The sequence below is a fragment of the Pempheris klunzingeri genome, chromosome 23 (assembly GCF_042242105.1).
Source record: "Pempheris klunzingeri isolate RE-2024b chromosome 23, fPemKlu1.hap1, whole genome shotgun sequence".
Lineage (NCBI taxonomy): Eukaryota > Metazoa > Chordata > Actinopteri > Acropomatiformes > Pempheridae > Pempheris > Pempheris klunzingeri.
The window spans coordinates 6597069-6614422 of record NC_092034.1 but is presented as its reverse complement, the minus strand read 5'-3'; the positions used below and the strand labels follow the sequence as shown (position 1 = coordinate 6614422).

Genomic DNA, 17354 nt, shown 5'->3' with positions numbered 1-17354 from the left:
CAGTCTGAATTACAGTGTTGAACAGAGTGATTGACTGACAGCGGCTTCCTTAGGCCTCAAGGTGTCCAGTAGTTTACAGGAAAAAATAATTATGTGGTCACAAACTGTAAAGACACCAGCAACTCTGAATTAAGGCCTTTATGGGGGATTTACTTACTCCGTATGTAAATAATAATTTACATACGGAGTAAGTATTTCTATGGATTACTAATCTGGGAAAGCAGGCACTTTCCCTCAAGTACCCCTCATTGACTGACTGTCTGTGTGTTAAAATGCAGTTTTAATACTTGTGCTGTACTTTGGGTGGGAAACAAACACACAGTTAATAAATAGCCTGTGATGGTGTGTGGATGCCAACAACCTGCTAGAGGATTGTTGTGACTTTTCACAACACTTATCAATAAACCATTGATATGAATAAACCGTTATTGTTCTCACTAGCAATAAACAGCAATGTGCTGACTCTCTCTGTAGATGTTTTACAAGCTTTTAATGCGCTTCAAGGCCACAAGAGGAGCTGGTTCCCCTTCATCACCGGCCTCCTGGAGGGGAGGGGGCGCTCTCAGCTCGGCTCTCAGTCCGTTTTGGGAGCAGTTCCCCATCTGCGTTGCACCCGCCTGGATCGTCAGTAACCGAGCAGAGATCCACACCATCACTGTGAGCACCAGATCACCAGACCCGCTCGACATGGACTTCACTATTCGTGCAGCCAGCGTGGAGGACTGCAAGGACATCGCGCGGATGATCCTGGTGAGCGGACACGTGAAGACGGTGGTGACTCACGGGCTGAAGTCAGATCACCTCAGATCACCTCAATATCTCTGCTAAATGAGATTTTATTGAGTGAACTGCTGTTATCAGAGATCAGGAGCCAGGAAGTGGCACTTAGAGCCATTAGTTTCGACGCACAAAGGCCAGCAGAGTGGTTATTATTGTTACGTGTCAGTCAGTTAATAAGACCTGGTGTTATTTATGTGTGTTCACAGGAGCTGTCTGAATATGAGAAACTGGGAAACATTGCGAAAGTCACACAGAAAGGTACTGTATTTAGAGCTCTGCGCAAATAATCTGTAAAGTGTGCAGCTTTGCGCACAGCTTTGGTTCGGTGTGTTCAAAATAACACACCAGCGTGTCCAGTGAAGGACAACACATGTTTTTGTTGTGGTTACTTTCAACACGATCAGCACGTTAGCACATTTAATACATGCTGTGTGTTAAATGTTTAAACACAAAGATGTGTTACAATAGTAAATGAAAATGAAAAATTCTCACAAAATAAACAACTTCCTGAAATGTTTAATGTTTAATGTAAACATGAGACAGATGTAATCATGCAATATTCATACACACATTGTGCAAACTAAGCAAAACAATCTGAATTTATATAACATATTTTAAAAAAAACAGCAAATACCTGAGATAAATCAGTCTTACCATGTCTGGTGCCGTTGGTAGAACTAGTAAAAAAAATCAGACTGAACAAACAATTTAGGATGACAGAGGTTTTCTTAGGATAGATGTAAATATATTGTGACCCACGCCATCATCAAACCTGCACAGGCGGCACCATCAGCTGCCTCTCCCAGCTGTTAGAAGGAAGTGGTTGGCTCCTGTGTGTTATCGAAGGTAAAGCACTTTACACTAATGCAAATTTAAACGATCATTTTGTGTCTTGCACTTACATGCAGTTAGTTTCCACTGAAAGATGACGACAACCCAGGTTGACCGATGTGTCCACCACTTAGAACTAAAGAGTTGACTAAGGTGAGCGTTTGCAAAGGAGGAGTTGAACAGGCAAGTTTCTCAAGCAAAAGTAATCCGCTCCCATTTTGTGAATTTGACCCATGTCCTCAAAATAGTTAAGTTTGTAGGGAGGTGGGATACCTGCTGTTTAATGTGTGATGTGCAAACTGTGTGGCATCACAATAATCACACATTTTACCATCAACACTTTGGTTAGATAGCTCAGAGAGTCTCTGCATCTCTTCGCCTCCAAAGAGAAACTTTACAGTATCAATAATTTAAACTGGAGCCAGTGCTTTGGCCAGTCTCCTCTGCTTTCTTCTGTACCTTAAGAACATTTCTATGGGCTTGACAAGGGAGTGTTTTCCAGAAAAATATTTGTACTTTTTGGAGGGAGTATCCACCTTTTCCGGCATTTTCAAAATCCTGTATCAAAGATCAGACGGCATCATCACCGTTTGATATTGAGTGGCTGCTAATCACAGATGTGGTTTTATCCTTTAAAGAATCTAATGTCTTGTCCAGCAGCTCTTAGTGCACGCAATACTGTTTTTGCACATCAGTAAGGGGGGACTTTGACGCAGAATACGCTTATGCAACAAGTGAAGCTGCACAGCTACGGTGGTCTGGAGAATGAAGTTTTATTGGAGTGTCAAAGTTCAAAAGTCCAAACTAGTTTCTGAAGTGTCCATAGTGTTGGAGCAAGATGGTGTACAAGCATCCCCTGACACATTACTGAAGTGGACCATCTGCTCCAAATGTACTGGGATTGCAACCTGAGTGTGTTCCCTATTCAGATGTCCGCCATAGGACATTAAGTGATGGTAAGTTCTGACAGGGGTTTTGACTACACATAGTCGTATAAATCTGTCCATAAGAAATTGCATGGACTTGCCTAAGATGTCTAATAAGCCCTCATTATTTAGAAATGGTTTTCTTGCACTTGGGACGAGTGTGCATGTTAGCACAACGCACAAAAGTGCCTGTAGCTTTGCAACAAGCTCCACATTCTTTCCTGAATGAGATGGGCATGGCATAAACACACCCAAATAAACTACTGACTGATTTGAGTTGGGCAGGACACACAACATTGCAAACGCAGAATGCTTTGAACAGCTTGTCAATGGCGCACGTCAAACCCTTATCTTGAAGTGGGATGGCGACTTTGCCACTTGACAAAAGCGAGTAAACGAACCTCATGTTCAGGTTGTTCTGTTAACTTTCGCAGCAGTTTCACACCATGAAAAGACCATAAAAAGTGAGACGTTGCGTGACAGTGTTTTTGTATCTTATGTGCAGACTTGGAGCAGGACGGCTTCTCCAAGAACCCGTTCTTCCATGGGATCATCGCTGAGGTGCCGGAACAGCACAGAACCCAAGAAGGTGAGAGAAAACCACTAACGCCGTTTACCTCATTTGCAACTGCGTGTGACTGAGTTGTACACATCTTTATTTTCCTATAAACCAAAAAAAAACTACCAAGAAAACTTTTTCAAGCATGTTGTACTTCAGTCGCTCTCTGGTCGGTGATGTAACAGTCTGTAGTTTTATCACCTTTCCAAAGGAAAACACCTGTTGTGACCTCACTGTTTTAACTGGATCCGAAAATATGGCATGCTTCAACTTGTCAGCCCAGACATTTCAGTGCAGCAGCATTTCTTCTATACTGTGCAATTCAAGGTTGATTAATCCTTTAGTATGACAACACTGCTGCCAAATGCAAGGCCTACCTTCCTGATAGAGGCACGCTTGTGCTCAAGCCAAGAAAATTTGACTGCCAACACAGTAAGTCAGGCCGTCCTACTGTCATTATAGCACATAGAATATTGAAATAAGATCCAAAAGACTAATTTCAAGCAACTTAGCTAAACCCAGTTCATGCAAAAGAAGCCCGTTTTGCACCCATTTCCCTGGAATCTAGTTAAAAATTACACAAATGAAGGCAAAGTCGCTCATCAAGACATGGCAGGTGACATTTAATTGAATTAAGTTAAAGAAGATTCCTTAGCAAGAATTAGATAATCTGTTTATACTAAAAACGAGACAAACTACATTTTTCAATCTAAAGTATTATATGATTATTACACTTGGTTAGTTCTGCAGTTTTTGGAGGGATAACGGATAAAGTCACAACTCTCCGAGGTGCGGCATTTGTTTGGCAATACAAAGGTTGCTGGAAGAAGTGCTTTGAAGCTAATCATTTGCACCGGGAGTCTAAGTCCATTTTACTTCAACAAACAGGTCATTGATATATCGCTGAACTTATTAAGTTGATAAAGCAAACTTGTTAGATGACGATTGGTCACTCAGTCATGAAGATTATTCAATATGTAGCAATACCACCCTTCGTTTAAAGTCCAGTATTCCTTCTTTTAGCATATCTCTGAGAGATATGTCTGGCTCACTAGTTATTAGATTAGTTATTGTTTTTTGATTTAGAGCTAGTCTACAGTGGGATTTTAGAGCTTTATCACAAAAATAGTAATGCTGTGGGTCTTAAAAATCAAAATAACAAGCTTAAAGATGCTATAACAATGTAGATTTGTAGATGTAGACTTGTAGACTTTTTCATATTACGGGTAGTCCTTCAATCTATGAACTTGTTAGAGTCCCCATGTGAATCAGCCCATGTTTATTGCTTGTTATGTAATGGCATCCTACTAATGTGTGCGCTGTCCTTACACACCTCTTACATAAAAAGGCTAACACACTGCTTTTCCGCAGAATACATAACTTTAGCATACGCTCTGTTGCCCAGCTGGGCCTTTTTTCCTTCCAGCCTTTTTCCATACAGTCACCACCGTCCACTGCCCACTGGCCACAGATACCTGACTCCATACTGAAGAGTGGCTGCCTGTGTTTGTGTATTTGAATCACTACGCCTGGACGTCCAATGACTCGGATAGACGAGCACTTTTAATAGCCAAGCACCTTCTCCACAGACTTGCATTGGCTTGGCACCAAATTCAGGGAAGACAAAACTCTGTGGTTATTTCTAGCTTGTGGCTTGTTAGCTTTTGACTCACACAAACACATGATAACTCAGTTGTTAACAAGACTGACTGGCTGAACATGACGGTCTACCTTAACTTAAACGTTAAGCACCGACGACAAACTGCTGAATAAAACCTAATTGGTTTCATTGTGATTTTGTGATTCCCCACCAAACTAACTCAGATCTTTTCGTGTTTTCGAATTTCGAAGGATTCTGATCTTGTTAGATGCCGTCTGGCTCCGCATTTTAGCATCTTTAAGCTCGTTGTTTTGCTTTTGCGACCTGTAGCTTTGCTGTTTTGGTTCAGTCCTACGGCTCTCATCGACTTTTTCTAGCGAACACACCCGCTGTATGCTAGCTGTCCAGCCCCGAACAGCTAACAGACAAAGTTAGCGACTAGCTTTGAACATATTGGAACATTTAGCAGCTAAAGAACCAGATATTTCCCTCAGGAGTGAAAGACTCAGAGAAGTTGAACAGAAACTTTAATGTTTAAAAACTGTAAATATTTATGACAGTCTACTTTAAATGTTGATGTGGACTGTCTTTACTGCTTGAAATAATTAGCCTAATAAATATACTGGCTTCAGTTTTTCTAGAGATGTTCCATCAGACCAAAATCTGTAATAATAATAGTAAGTTAGTTACTAGTAATAGTCATGAATACATATTAAAAAAACACAGAGTGATTTGAAATGTGATACGAGAAATATTTATATCTATATCTATTTTCTTGGCTGAAGGGGCAGATTCGACTTCACATTTTTGACTGTTTGCTTTCAGGCCACACGAAGATAGGCTATGCACTTTACTTCTATTCCTACAGCTCATGCTTGGGCAGATCCATTTATATGGAGGACTTGTACGTGATGCCTGAGTTCAGAGGTACAGTACACTGTTTCAAACACAGACACTGTATTGTTGATATGGAGTAAATATAGTTTGGCCTGGAGAAACTTGATGGCATGTCTGTATGTGCGGGAATTCTCACATCACAACAGTAAAGAAGTGGTATCTGTCTTTCAGGGAAGGGCATTGGTAAAGCACTTATGAGCAAAGTAGCACAGGTGAGTAAAACATCAAAACATTATTCAATTGGGACAGTTAAGAACTTGGATTTTACTATAGACGTAACACCTTTGGTCTTGTTTTTCATTATGTACAAAGTAAGTCTTCCTCATTTGCACTGCTTGGCAGCAAGAAATCCTGTTTGTTGGCATAGCAGCACTCATGTCTTCCTTGCTGTCTCATAGCTGGGCCTGGCTGCTGGCTGCCACCAGCTCAACTTCACCGTCCTGGACTGGAACAAGTCATCTCTGGACTTTTACTTCAGCCATGGCTGCAATGATGTTACGGCTAACATGGGCTATCACTATATGAGCTGCCATGGAGAGGCCCTGGAGCGCCTGGCCCAGCCCTAACCTGCTCATGACGGCGTGACCTTTGAGGTCAACCCCCACAGTGCAGGGATAGAGCAACACTCAGCGGCCCCGTTCCAAACCTTAACAATGACAATCAAGGCAATTTCTCAAAAAAGCGAATAATTGGCCATTCATCAAGCCCCGCCTTCCTCAGCTACTGTTATTAGGCCATCAGGTTTGCATGCTTACCACCATAACAATGGCAAATTTACCCACTGAAATAACTCTTCGATTTCATATGGAGGTAAACAAAAGCAGGCTTCTGTCAGTTTTGTTGGCTGATATGACAACAGCTGGCAGACTTTATTAGCTGTAGTTACCTAGCATTAGCTACATAGCTGATAATAACTTCCTGACAAGAAAATATACAAATGGATACATATTTGATTTAATGCTGAAAGACTGAGGCTAAAACTACATGGCTCAGGCACTGTGTTTGTCTTGCAGTGTAGAGCCAGTTAGCCCTTGTATTATGGTATTGTATTATAAATGTAATCAAAATTGTTCCGACACAAACATGCTCTCTCTATATATAAATAAAAAAATTCAAACAATAAAACAGAGTAAGTTAGTTAGACAGGCAGGCACAAGTTTGCTCTTGTGTTTTTGGTTTTGGCAAGAATGAAAACCAAAAACACAAGCCTTTAAACTCTTTACGTAAGAGGTATCGCTCGTACTTCAGCCTGAACCACCACCTCAACTTGTACCTGCTGTGCCTTGTTATGGTTCGAAAAAGGGTCAATTGGCTTATTATTTAGATAGTCAAGGGTGCAGTGTTAAGTATTGGAATGGGGCCTATGCAATACATTTAAATAGTACATAACCAAGGCACTGAAATCTGTGATTTGTGTTGTTTCCTTGTAATATGTCATGACCCTTTGATTTCAGCTTTGAACCTGTGGTTAGAATATATGGCCATGAGAAAGGTCTGATAGAATCAAGTGTGCGTGTGTGTATGTGTGTATGTGTGTGTGTGTGTGTGTGTGTGTGTGGTAGCGTGGTAGCAGGGTGTGGGCTTTTTAGAGAAAATATCAACTTATGGTATAGCTATTCATCATTCAGAAATTCAATCATTTTATTGCACAAAAATCCAAAACTTATGCACTGCAAAGCCAAGATGTACGTTTCATTGTATGATTGTTGGATACAAGTATCTTAAAAAAGTAACTGATCCCTTTAAATTTATTATAAACTATGACAACAGCAACCAAAGAGTCCATCGCCTCTCCCCTCGTCTTCCAGGTGAGGAGTACTGCGAAGCTGTTGTGAAGCACAACGTTGGTATTTGCACTGTTTTCTTCCTTTCAAGCTATGTATGCACTGAGTTCTTGTGATGAAATTGTGGCATGAAGGAATCGGTTGGTTTCAAACTAAACCCACTTACTTGGGGCTGCTTTCAAATAAAGTGACGAAGTCCAGAATCAAACAGAAACGATCCATCTAATGGAACTTAAAAATAAAAGTCTCTGACTGGGTTCAGTTGGTGTCTCTGAACCTGTCCTGCTAAAGCGAAAGAGGCATAATTCTTGTCTGCATTTCTGTTTCATATCCAGTCTGCTGTTGAAAAAAAGAGCTATCTGTATCATTTCCAGCCGTTTAATGAAAACAGCCTGAGTTGTGGATCCTATTTAGTTTGTTCTCTCACTCTAAACAAGGAAGAACCGCTGACCCTCCTTTGTGATGTTTGCAATTTGCATTTCATTTCATAGTTTGTTTACAACATAACTGAGTGAAGAATGCGCGTGTTTTATTCGTTTTTTTAGTCTTTGGCATATTGGGTTGTAAAACATTCATGTATGTTTGCTTCAAAGTGCAAAATCTACACACCCAGCATAGAAAAGCACATGCTGTCATCGCTATTAAAGAGTACAAGGGCCCAAAAGTCAATATAGAGCCCAAGGAAGCATGAAAAGATATTTATATCCTCTCTTGTCTGCAACTTCCCATCAGAATTCCAGACTCAGAGCTATAAATCATACAACATGATGCTTTTGTTCCCAGCATGAATTCCTCGGTTTCAAAATCAAATCAGCCATAAATCCCGGCCAGTCCGCGGAGATCTTTGCAATAAATCATCCCTTGACGAGCAACTGCACACAGAGGTCGTCAAAAGATGGTGTTTGTTTATTCAGATTTTAGTGTGCGGGATGTGCATGTGATTACAACACGGTGTAACAGTCAGCACAAGTAGACAAGACAATTGTGATGATGATTGGGCTCATTTTCAAGACTTTGGTGCGGTTCAGTTGGCAGTAAGGGACAAAGTGTTTTACCCAGTCTACCATTAACAGATGAGATAATTATGTGTTTAGTGTTAGTGTGTCTTTCAAATTCCAACTTGCACCCATTGATGTTTTACGCCAGCAGAGGCAGAAGTTATAATGATGTGCTACCTTGTGAGTCCTCGTGAGTCCGAAAAGTAAAGTTTGAATAAATCCTCGAAATTCCTTGATTGAAACATCAAAATAACCAAAAATGGATTCATGGGGTTTTCCACATGACATATGAGAAATGTTTGATGCCGTAACTTCAAGCTTGATTACCACAACGACAAAAAAAAAACCCTTTTACAGTTTAGCGTCATTTGCTGTGATAGAAATTGTGTCAAAAGCCATGTGACCTGCATGAGAGTCAAATGTTGGTTTCATTGTAGTATTTTAGGCTTCTCGTTTCACTTCCTGTCACCGAGGGTGTGTTTAACTGTTCACTTGTAAACTTGTTCTGTTCAGTTGGCACTGTGGAATAAAACCTGTCAGACTGCAGTTTAATCAAGTCGTGTGTGAATGTGTATCACGTCATCTTCAGCCTGTGAGTGAATTTATCCATTTTAATTAGCTAATAGTGGCCTCATCAGTTTTCCCAGAGGCTTAAAAAACTAAAAGAATTCACATTTGGAATAAATATATATATATATAGTATGAAGGTTAGGGACTAAATTCTGCCTACTGATGGGGAAACTATACATTTTGACCTACAGGGGGCCTACTGACACCAACTGTCCCTTAAATCCCAATAAAGTGTTAAAATAAGATAGAGCTTCAGTATACATGCTATCTATGTAGTACATAATGTAGAATATGATGTATATAGTAAGTTAACATTAAAATAAAGTAAGTAAAGTTTCAAATTCTTCCAGAAATCAGCTTTTTTGAGGCCTCAGGGATGCACACAGTGAATTTTGCTGGTAAACTTAGAAATCCACAGTGTACCTGTAGTTTTGTGCGCTGCTATAAAAAGGAAGAGTAAAGCTTGTATTTCCTTTTTTATTTTCAGCAATAACATGATACTTCTGTTAATGGCACATGATATTTGTTTCACCCCTCCTGCTGTACATGAGCTTCAGGTATAGTAGGTCCTCTGTAATTTACACCCACAAGGGATCACAGGTCTGAGCTAGGAGATAAGAAAAAAGGAAACATCCTTATTTTTCAGATTTTTCACTAAATCATCCTCCAGTTCTTGTTAAATATTGCAAACCTTTACCTCTGCTGACTTCTAAAAAGTATTCAAATGAAACAACCTGAGAGGGAGGCACTCTTGGGTTGGGAAACACTGTTTTAGAGAAAGCACATGACCTTGAAGCCACTATTGTCCAGTTTAATTTTGTAGTGTGACTTTGAAATGTTTATAATTTGGCTCCTAAAACAATAAAAAAAAAATTTGAATTAAATGATCTAATTCTTACTGCTAAGGTTCATTTCCTCATTGATCTTATTTAGGAGATTTTCTTTATGTAATTGGCCATTGGGAGTGTTTGGCTCAGCTGTGGATGCACAGTAAGCTCATCATCCTCACCACAACAGGCTGGTGGGCCCTCGGCTTCACCTAGACACTACAGCCACCGCGTGGCCACAGGCGGAACTGTTACACGCGTGAATGGCGCATATTTTCAAGGCATGCAAGTTGATGAAAGTGATTTGAGAAGGAGAGGAAGTCCCGATGCGCTTCGAATGTTTTTCTTGCGCTCACCTCGTTGGTTTTTACGGCGGATGCACGCTGCTATCACACCATCAGGGCTCCGTTGGGGGCGCACGCAAAGTTCACCGCCAAGTCGGCGTGTCGCGCGCGCGTGCGTGTGCGTGCGTGCGTTTGTGTGTGTGTGTGTGTGTGTGCGCTCAGTCTGTCTGTCTGTCTGTCTAATAGAGTGACCCCCCAGCACGCTGTTTAAAGGGAAGACAAGAGAGCTGAGTCAACGAATCACAAGGAGAAGGATGCAACAGTTGATGTGCGCAAGTTGCACAGTTTTCTCGTGTTTGGAGGCGGCCTGCACACACGGAGGATGGTGGCTGAGATGAAGGAAGGATCGTTTGTTTTCTTGCTTTAAAACCCCTCATCTGTCAGATAAACCGACAATCAAACAGAAAGATCTGACAAAGCAGCGGGTGTTAGTTGTAGGCTGTCCACTTGCGCGCATTTCTCACCAAAATGGACATTTGGACAGAAATGCATTTGGAGGGACTTCACGCTCAGCTGGAATGAAGTTGAAGTGGGGATTTCGGATGGTCTGCGGCGGTGAGTAGCAGCGCAGTCTGCACCAACATGCATCGGATTCTGCAGAGGAGGCGAGTGCGCAAGCTGCGGGTCGTCTGGGCTTCTCTGGCCCTGGTGGCTCTGTCTCTGGCCGCGTGCAGCGCGCTCTTTACGGCGTGGACCTGGCGACAGACGCGGGACCTGTCTCAGTCCTTTAAGATCCTGCAGGACCGAATGGAGCAGGTCTGTATCACACTTAGAATAACAGTCAAACCTGCAAACACCCCCCCCCCTCTCTCTTAACAGCACGCACGTTTGTACCAACACTAATAATGACTGCAACTATTGCAGACCTTCAAGTGTTTGTTATGTAACTTCTTTTGTGGCTGCGGTTACGGGAATCTTCGCGGGGGGTATATGGAAAAATGCAATTCCACACTTCTCCCACCCCTTCTCTCCCCCCCCCCCACCTTTGCACGTCCTCTATTATATTGCTCCATTTCTCTGCTTGGCACTTTTATTGCTTACCAATAAGTGCAGTCAAGTCGTGCAGAGTTACTGCTTATTTTTGTGTCCAACCCCCCCTCCTCTCTCTCTCTCTCTCTCTCTGTGCTCCCCCCGCCATGTTTAATTACTCTGGTGCCAGTTGTGCTCCAGTTTTATCTCAATTTACTGGAAAGCCTCAACTATTTGGCATGTGAGCACTTCAACTGACTGCACAGAGGCTCCAGGCATGAAACAGGAATGATAAAATGTGGCAAGTGAGAATTATCTGCAACATGCACAGCCACTTCTCATGCACAGGTCAGGGTGGTGTATCAGCTTACTGGAGTTTGAATTTGCAGAGATCAGTCTTATATTCTGCGCGCTCCCGTGCAAAGTTCAGTTTAGAAGCTTCTTGCACTTGCAGCAAATGTTAGACTCCAGCATGAGGTTGCATCACAAGGCAAATTATTTCTCTAAAAGCAGCCAAAAGGAGCTGATGGAAATTCTTCTGGTTTCAAGTTCACAGTATTTACAAAACCAGGTTGCACTGGATTTGAGATCAGGAGGACAGGTTGGCTGTGTGTCATGTTGACAGACCTGCACACACACACACACACACATACACACACAAGCACACACACACAAACACCCCAAAATTGGACACGTGGAGTGTTGATGCTGGAGCTTTTCCCAAGGGGCCCCGTTCTGTCCATTTGACCGTTGGCCAACTCCTGATGAGAGCCAGCGAGTGAACGTCTGGAGAGGGAAGAGCAACTCACTGCCTCCATTTCCACAGTAGCAGTAAATTTAAACATACTTTAAATTCCCTGTGCCACTTCTCCTCTTACTTCATATAGCCCTCCTTCGGTCATTCAGTGGGCCCCCCGCCAAGGAATTAAAACTTTGCTGGCTTGACAAAATTCATTTCTTTCTCAGAAAGGGAGTAAAGACACGTGAGGAATGCAAAGCACTAAAAACATGCATTAGGTGTCGCAACCAGTCTCTGAGGAAGTGGTAGACCTATTCTAAAGCTAGCACAGCAGCAGGGGCAGGGTACTGGAAAAGACGAGCCTGTTTATGTGGCTGGCTGGCTGGAAGAGGCCGTCTGTGGCTGCGGTGGATCTGTGCCAGATAAAAGTCATAATAAACGTATTGCACATTTGTTAATAGCGTCTTTTTTTTTTTTCTGTCTTTCAACAGGTTAATACACAGAGGAAGGCCATTGTTCAGCTCATTCTGGAGAAGAGAGAGCTGCTGGTGGGGCAAAGAGTGAAGAGAGATGGTACTGCAAATCAAAAGTCTTCCACAGCTGCTTTTTCTTGACTTCAACACCACCAACATATAGAAGTTTTGTGCTTTTTAGCTGCCCAAATCACCACAGACACAATACTTACAAACTTCGCTCTGTTGTTTTTTTGGGAAGGACATTTAACACAAGCGCTGGCCAGTCTTGGCCCACATGCCGCTTTGGTCAGGTCTAGCGGCCCGCAGGCACTACCCGCTGCTAAAAGTTGACACAGGAAAAAGTAGGCAGCTGGATGACTGTTTCAGAAATTACAGGTCTGACCGGAGCGGCCTCGAAGCCCAGAAAACCAGCTGGCGCGGGAGCGAGGCCTTGTTGCACGCTTTTGGGCAATGAAATTGATTTTTCTCCCACCTCCCCCCTCCAGAGCACACGACTGACACAGCTATGATTTGTTGTGAAAGCGGTGATATTTGATGACCTATCATTGTAGTATTTATAGCCTCTGCTTGCGTCACCATCACGGGATAGCTTGATTATTCACATTTTGTGCGAGAGCGATCCTTCAAATGCTCCTACACTGAACGTCCGTTGAGGGACGAACATCCAAATTTGACAAAAGGATTCGTTTAGAGAGCTGCGCGTTTCGCCAAAATCTCTATATTGATACCCTGCAGATATGAGCTTTCTTTTCCTTTAGTAACTGATATCTGACTCTGTCTTCCAAAATGCATGAAACAGTGTTCAGAAATCCATGGCTGTCATTTGAGAAAGAGAGCCAAAACAGCTTTTTCCAGTTTGTGAAAAGTTGACCACCGCCGTGCAGCGTTTCAGCAGGACACTGCTGTTATGTTCTCTCCTGATGACTGACAGCTTAAGTCAGGAAACTCTGGCCAGCCTGAGGGCTTTATGCTCGCCCATAGCAAATCCAAAATCTACAGGGTCACCCACCTGTGAGTTATTTTAGCAGGGGCTTAATATTCCTGTACGATGGTGGGGGCCCGATGTTTGGCTGCTCCGACTCAAAACATAAAGTATGTATTTCACAGTTCATACATGCAGTATTTGAGTTGTATCTGTGTTTGAAATCACTCCCCATAGGCCCGATTGCAAAGTTAAAATAAACCTTTAGTGAGTAACAAGAGCAGGCCTTCTGCAGCACTGGCCTTTTAGTGTTGTGTTTTATTTATTGTATTTGTTCGAGCAGGGGCCGTAGCTGTTGCTTCACTCTGTTCTTAATCGACTCCGTTGGGTCACAGAGCAGCCAAAGACCTCTTTGACTCTCTTTTTCCGGCACTTCATTTCTCTTATTTAACGTCGTTAGCTTCGTCTCTCAGGCTACATTTAATGCTTTCTCACTCACTTTCTCCCCCTCTCTATCTTGTCTTTTTCTGCCACCCCCCCCGCTCCACACACACACACACACACACACACACACACACACACACACACACACACACACGCTCTCCATCCTCCTTCACTCCATCCTCTTTTTTCTCTGTATTCTGTATTTTCTAGATGACTGCGACCAGCTGGCACTAAGATTAGCCCCCACAGGAAAAAAAAAAAAAAATAGAGGCACACGCTTCTGACTGAAAATAACAGTTTGAGGAAATATATTGAAGCACGTGAAAGGAAATCCTTTGCCCATCTGCTAACCCCGTTAAAACAAGCCGGGTTGAATCTAAATGGCTGCAAATTAACACACCATGTTATTAGACAGATACAGATGGGAGTGATTGTTTTATCAAAAAAACCACAGGCGCATTTTCTCTGCCATTCAAACTCATTCTGTCTCTCCTTGCCTTCCGAAGGGGGGACGGTGCGAGGGAGGAATGGAAATGGAAAGAAAGCGGCGTCTCATTTTGAGAGTAAGTGGCTTGGCAGATCCCTTATAGCCGTCTCGCGTAGCATCTGCTGAAGTGGTTTCAATCATATACCCCTATACGATTGCACTCATAAAATCTTAATTGACTTTCCCTTTTCTTTCTCTTTCAATGTCTCTTTTACTTTCCACCAGTAACCAAAGTCTCCTCTCAGCAAGGTAAGAGTCATAAAGATGAAGGATGGAGGATAATCTGTGAGACTTTTGTCTATGTGGTGATTAATCTTGGATATGTGTGTGTGTGTGTGTGTGTCAGTGGGAGAGGGTGGTGTGATAAAGGGTTGGGAAGAGAGGACGTTGAATATGAGCAAAGCGGTGAGGTACAACAAGGAACAAGGCACCTTCACTGTGGAGAAAGCGGGCGTCTACTTCCTGTTCTGCCAGGTGAGTTTGTGCTACGAGTTGTAGTTTATTAACAGTGTTGAACTTCACTTCACCTTAAAGCTGAAGTATTTTCTATTTTTTATAAACAAAGGATCAAATGAACAAACCCAAAGAGCACACTTTACAGTTTCACTCAGTTCCACAGAATATTTTAGCATCTTTCAGTTCGTTTTGGTTTTCAGGATAGCAACTTTAGTTTTTTTTGCTTCACTCACAGCTCTCAGTGTCCATAAGTAGCAGTTTTCACCAAGAAAAGCTCTATAAACCCAACGTACACTGCCTGCCCAGCACCAAACCAGCTAACAGACAAAGTAAGCAGCTAGCTGGTGAGCACAGCGGAGATAAAGAGCCAGATATTTAACCAAGGAGTTGGTGGAGACCAAAACAGTGATAAAAGTAGAATGAACATTGGACATAAATTCACCAGGTGGCCAAAAATACGACTCTAAAGGAGTGCTAATGTTGTCTTTTAAGTCATCAGATAATTGTTTGTTTTGCCATTTTGTTTCCAAGAGCCATGTTGTCTGCGTGTTTGACACAATAATGTTATGAGGCGGCAACATGTCAGTGTGGTTTACAGCTTGTTCTGCTGCCCTCAAGTGGCCAAAAAATAAACATAGTAATTAATACAGCTTTAAATGACCAAATTGATTAGAGATTAATATCATCATACAGTATCTTTACAATTTAGAAGATGGATTTTGGAAAATAGTTGCTGTTTTGGTAACTTAAGGATGAAGTGACTCAGTGTCCATTTTGAAAGTAATATTTTGTTTAAAAACGACTAGATATTGACCAAAATGTGTCTCTGGTCAGGGACTCTTAGTGAAATCAGTAGCTTTGCAAATTATAAATGATCATGTTAAGAAAAAGCAAAACACTGATTCAAAATGAGGCCATTTTTTCACATGGAAAAAGGGATTTTGTGTTAAAACACTTTCATATGAAGGTGATTGGTATTGACAGAAGCATTGCTATCAAAACTCACTGGTTTTGGAAACATCAACAAGCATCTTTTACGGGGCATGTGGTTTTAATTTGGTTACAAGTCATTCAGAATTTTAGGAAATAGAGAAGAAGACTTTGCACCTAAATTTGGCTTCCTTACTTCCTGAGGCGAAGCGGTGAAGAAACCTCGGATCGATTTCATATCTGCAACTAGAGTGCAGCAGCAGGGACTTTGGATGCAGCCCCACTTTAGGGTTTGCGTTTATTTTTGCACGAACATCAGTCACACTGCACTGGTACATATCATGTTTTTTGGAGAGGTGGATATCAAGTTTCGGCTAATCTCATGTAGCCAGACTTTGGTCTTGTCAACTTGACAGAAGGTCTGGAGAAAATCTATCCAAAAAGAAAAAAAAGAAAGAATTACAATTGTGGGACTTTGGAAATGAGGCAGTCTGGTTAGTTTTCATCTGAGTAGAAACAAGCTCTCCTAGTGTCTCCGCTGTTATTTTCGTGAGATGTAGATCATCCTGTCTGTCTCCTTAGGTGTTGTTCAATGAGCAGCAGTCTCAGTATGTGAAGCTGGATGTGGTGACCAGCGGCCTGAGGCCTCAGAAGCTGCAGTGCATGGAGGGTTACGGGACGACCCCCTCCGCCGGGCCGCACCCTTTCCACTTCCTGAAGCCCTGCCAGGTGTCCGGCCTGCTGCGACTGGACAAAGGCACGGAGCTGCAGGCCATCACGGGCTCGTCCTTCAGACTCCACACTGTGGGCAATCCTTCAGCATCGCCTCACATCTTCAGCATCTTTAAAGTCAACTGAAGCTTGGAATCCCTTCCTACACAAACTCATCTGAAAACGACAACGCTTGTTTTTATATGGATGAGATTTTTTTTTTTTTTTTTTCTCTACATGGTAAAACAGTAATAAGCAGTCGGAGCATCACATCATGCCATAGCTTCTTCCCAAAGATGTTAATTTGAAAGACAGGCCTGACATTTGTGGAAGTTGTTGTGGAATTTTTCTCTGGACAGCCGTGCTGTTTTGGAACGCAAAACACAGACTTCTGGATTAAAACCAAGAGCCGAAGTGGACGAAATGCCTCGATGAATGTCTGCCGAGAGAACAGATGTGTTGAAAGCTGTTCTGTAGATAAAGGGCTTCATATAAAAAGAAAAAATACTTGGATGTTCATCTTAGCCTTCGTATCATGTAATAAATTGTGCTTACACTCTCTTTATAAGACTGACAGTAAAGCTGTGCATGCACCTTCCACTTTTATATCACCGGTGCCTCGAGAAGCTGAGAGCACGTCTGCAAGCATCAGATCGACACTATAAACAGCCTACAGTACATGAGTTGTCAATGGTATTTTATACAATGCAGCGTCTGTGTGTGTGTGTTTGTGAAATTTAATGAATCAAGCAATTCTTGTTTATACTGATTTTATGATCTTTACAATGCAATGTGTGTCTGAGTGTGAATGCTTTGTGTATACTTTTTTTTTTTTTTTACATATGTGCATATCAAGTTAGGAGTTGGCAAAGAAAGGGGAACATTTTACATAAGATGGATGTGAATTAGTGGTCTTTTCTGAGGTTAAATTAGATTCTATGGTATTTTTAGTATAGGTTTTACTGCTGGAAAGTAGGTGCAAGTAGGGGCAAGTATGGGTTTAAATATAGCTTCGTCTCTCTGTTCTGCCTTTGTTATCCGTTTGATGACATAATAACCATCACTTCCAAGTTGTCTCGTAAATCATCAGATAATTGTTTGTTT

General features: G+C 42.0%; 3 protein-coding genes across 3 annotated transcripts in view; 2 read left to right on the top strand and 1 right to left on the bottom strand.

The window, feature by feature from the left end:
• smim20 (small integral membrane protein 20) overlaps positions 1-17354 on the bottom strand; it is a 90762-nt gene that overhangs the window by 32137 nt on the left and 41271 nt on the right. The gene's annotated exons all lie outside the window — the stretch shown is intronic.
• sat2a.1 (spermidine/spermine N1-acetyltransferase family member 2a, tandem duplicate 1) lies at positions 619-7635 on the top strand. The gene is made up of 6 exons (XM_070854915.1): positions 619-750; positions 987-1038; positions 3043-3126; positions 5522-5623; positions 5765-5805; positions 5992-7635. The coding sequence occupies exons 1-6, from the start codon at positions 688-690 to the stop codon at positions 6157-6159; spliced, it is 510 nt and encodes a 169-aa protein (XP_070711016.1). The 5' UTR covers positions 619-687; the 3' UTR covers positions 6160-7635.
• On the top strand, positions 10285-17059 carry tnfsf12 (TNF superfamily member 12). Its single transcript, XM_070854854.1, has 6 exons — positions 10285-10872; positions 12316-12397; positions 14173-14229; positions 14379-14402; positions 14500-14627; positions 16122-17059. The coding sequence occupies exons 1-6, from the start codon at positions 10699-10701 to the stop codon at positions 16395-16397; spliced, it is 741 nt and encodes a 246-aa protein (XP_070710955.1). The 5' UTR covers positions 10285-10698; the 3' UTR covers positions 16398-17059.

Coding starts and splice junctions, on each gene's coding strand:
- sat2a.1 (XM_070854915.1), top strand. CDS start 688: ATGGACTTCACTATTCGTGCAGCCAGCGTGGAGGACTGCAAGGACATC. Junction 5,624..5,764: donor CGTGATGCCTGAGTTCAGAG/GTACAGTACACT, acceptor TCTGTCTTTCAG/GGAAGGGCATTGGTAAAGCA. Junction 5,806..5,991: donor TTATGAGCAAAGTAGCACAG/GTGAGTAAAACA, acceptor GCTGTCTCATAG/CTGGGCCTGGCTGCTGGCTG.
- tnfsf12 (XM_070854854.1), top strand. CDS start 10,699: ATGCATCGGATTCTGCAGAGGAGGCGAGTGCGCAAGCTGCGGGTCGTC. Junction 10,873..12,315: donor TGCAGGACCGAATGGAGCAG/GTCTGTATCACA, acceptor GTCTTTCAACAG/GTTAATACACAGAGGAAGGC. Junction 14,403..14,499: donor CAAAGTCTCCTCTCAGCAAG/GTAAGAGTCATA, acceptor TGTGTGTGTCAG/TGGGAGAGGGTGGTGTGATA.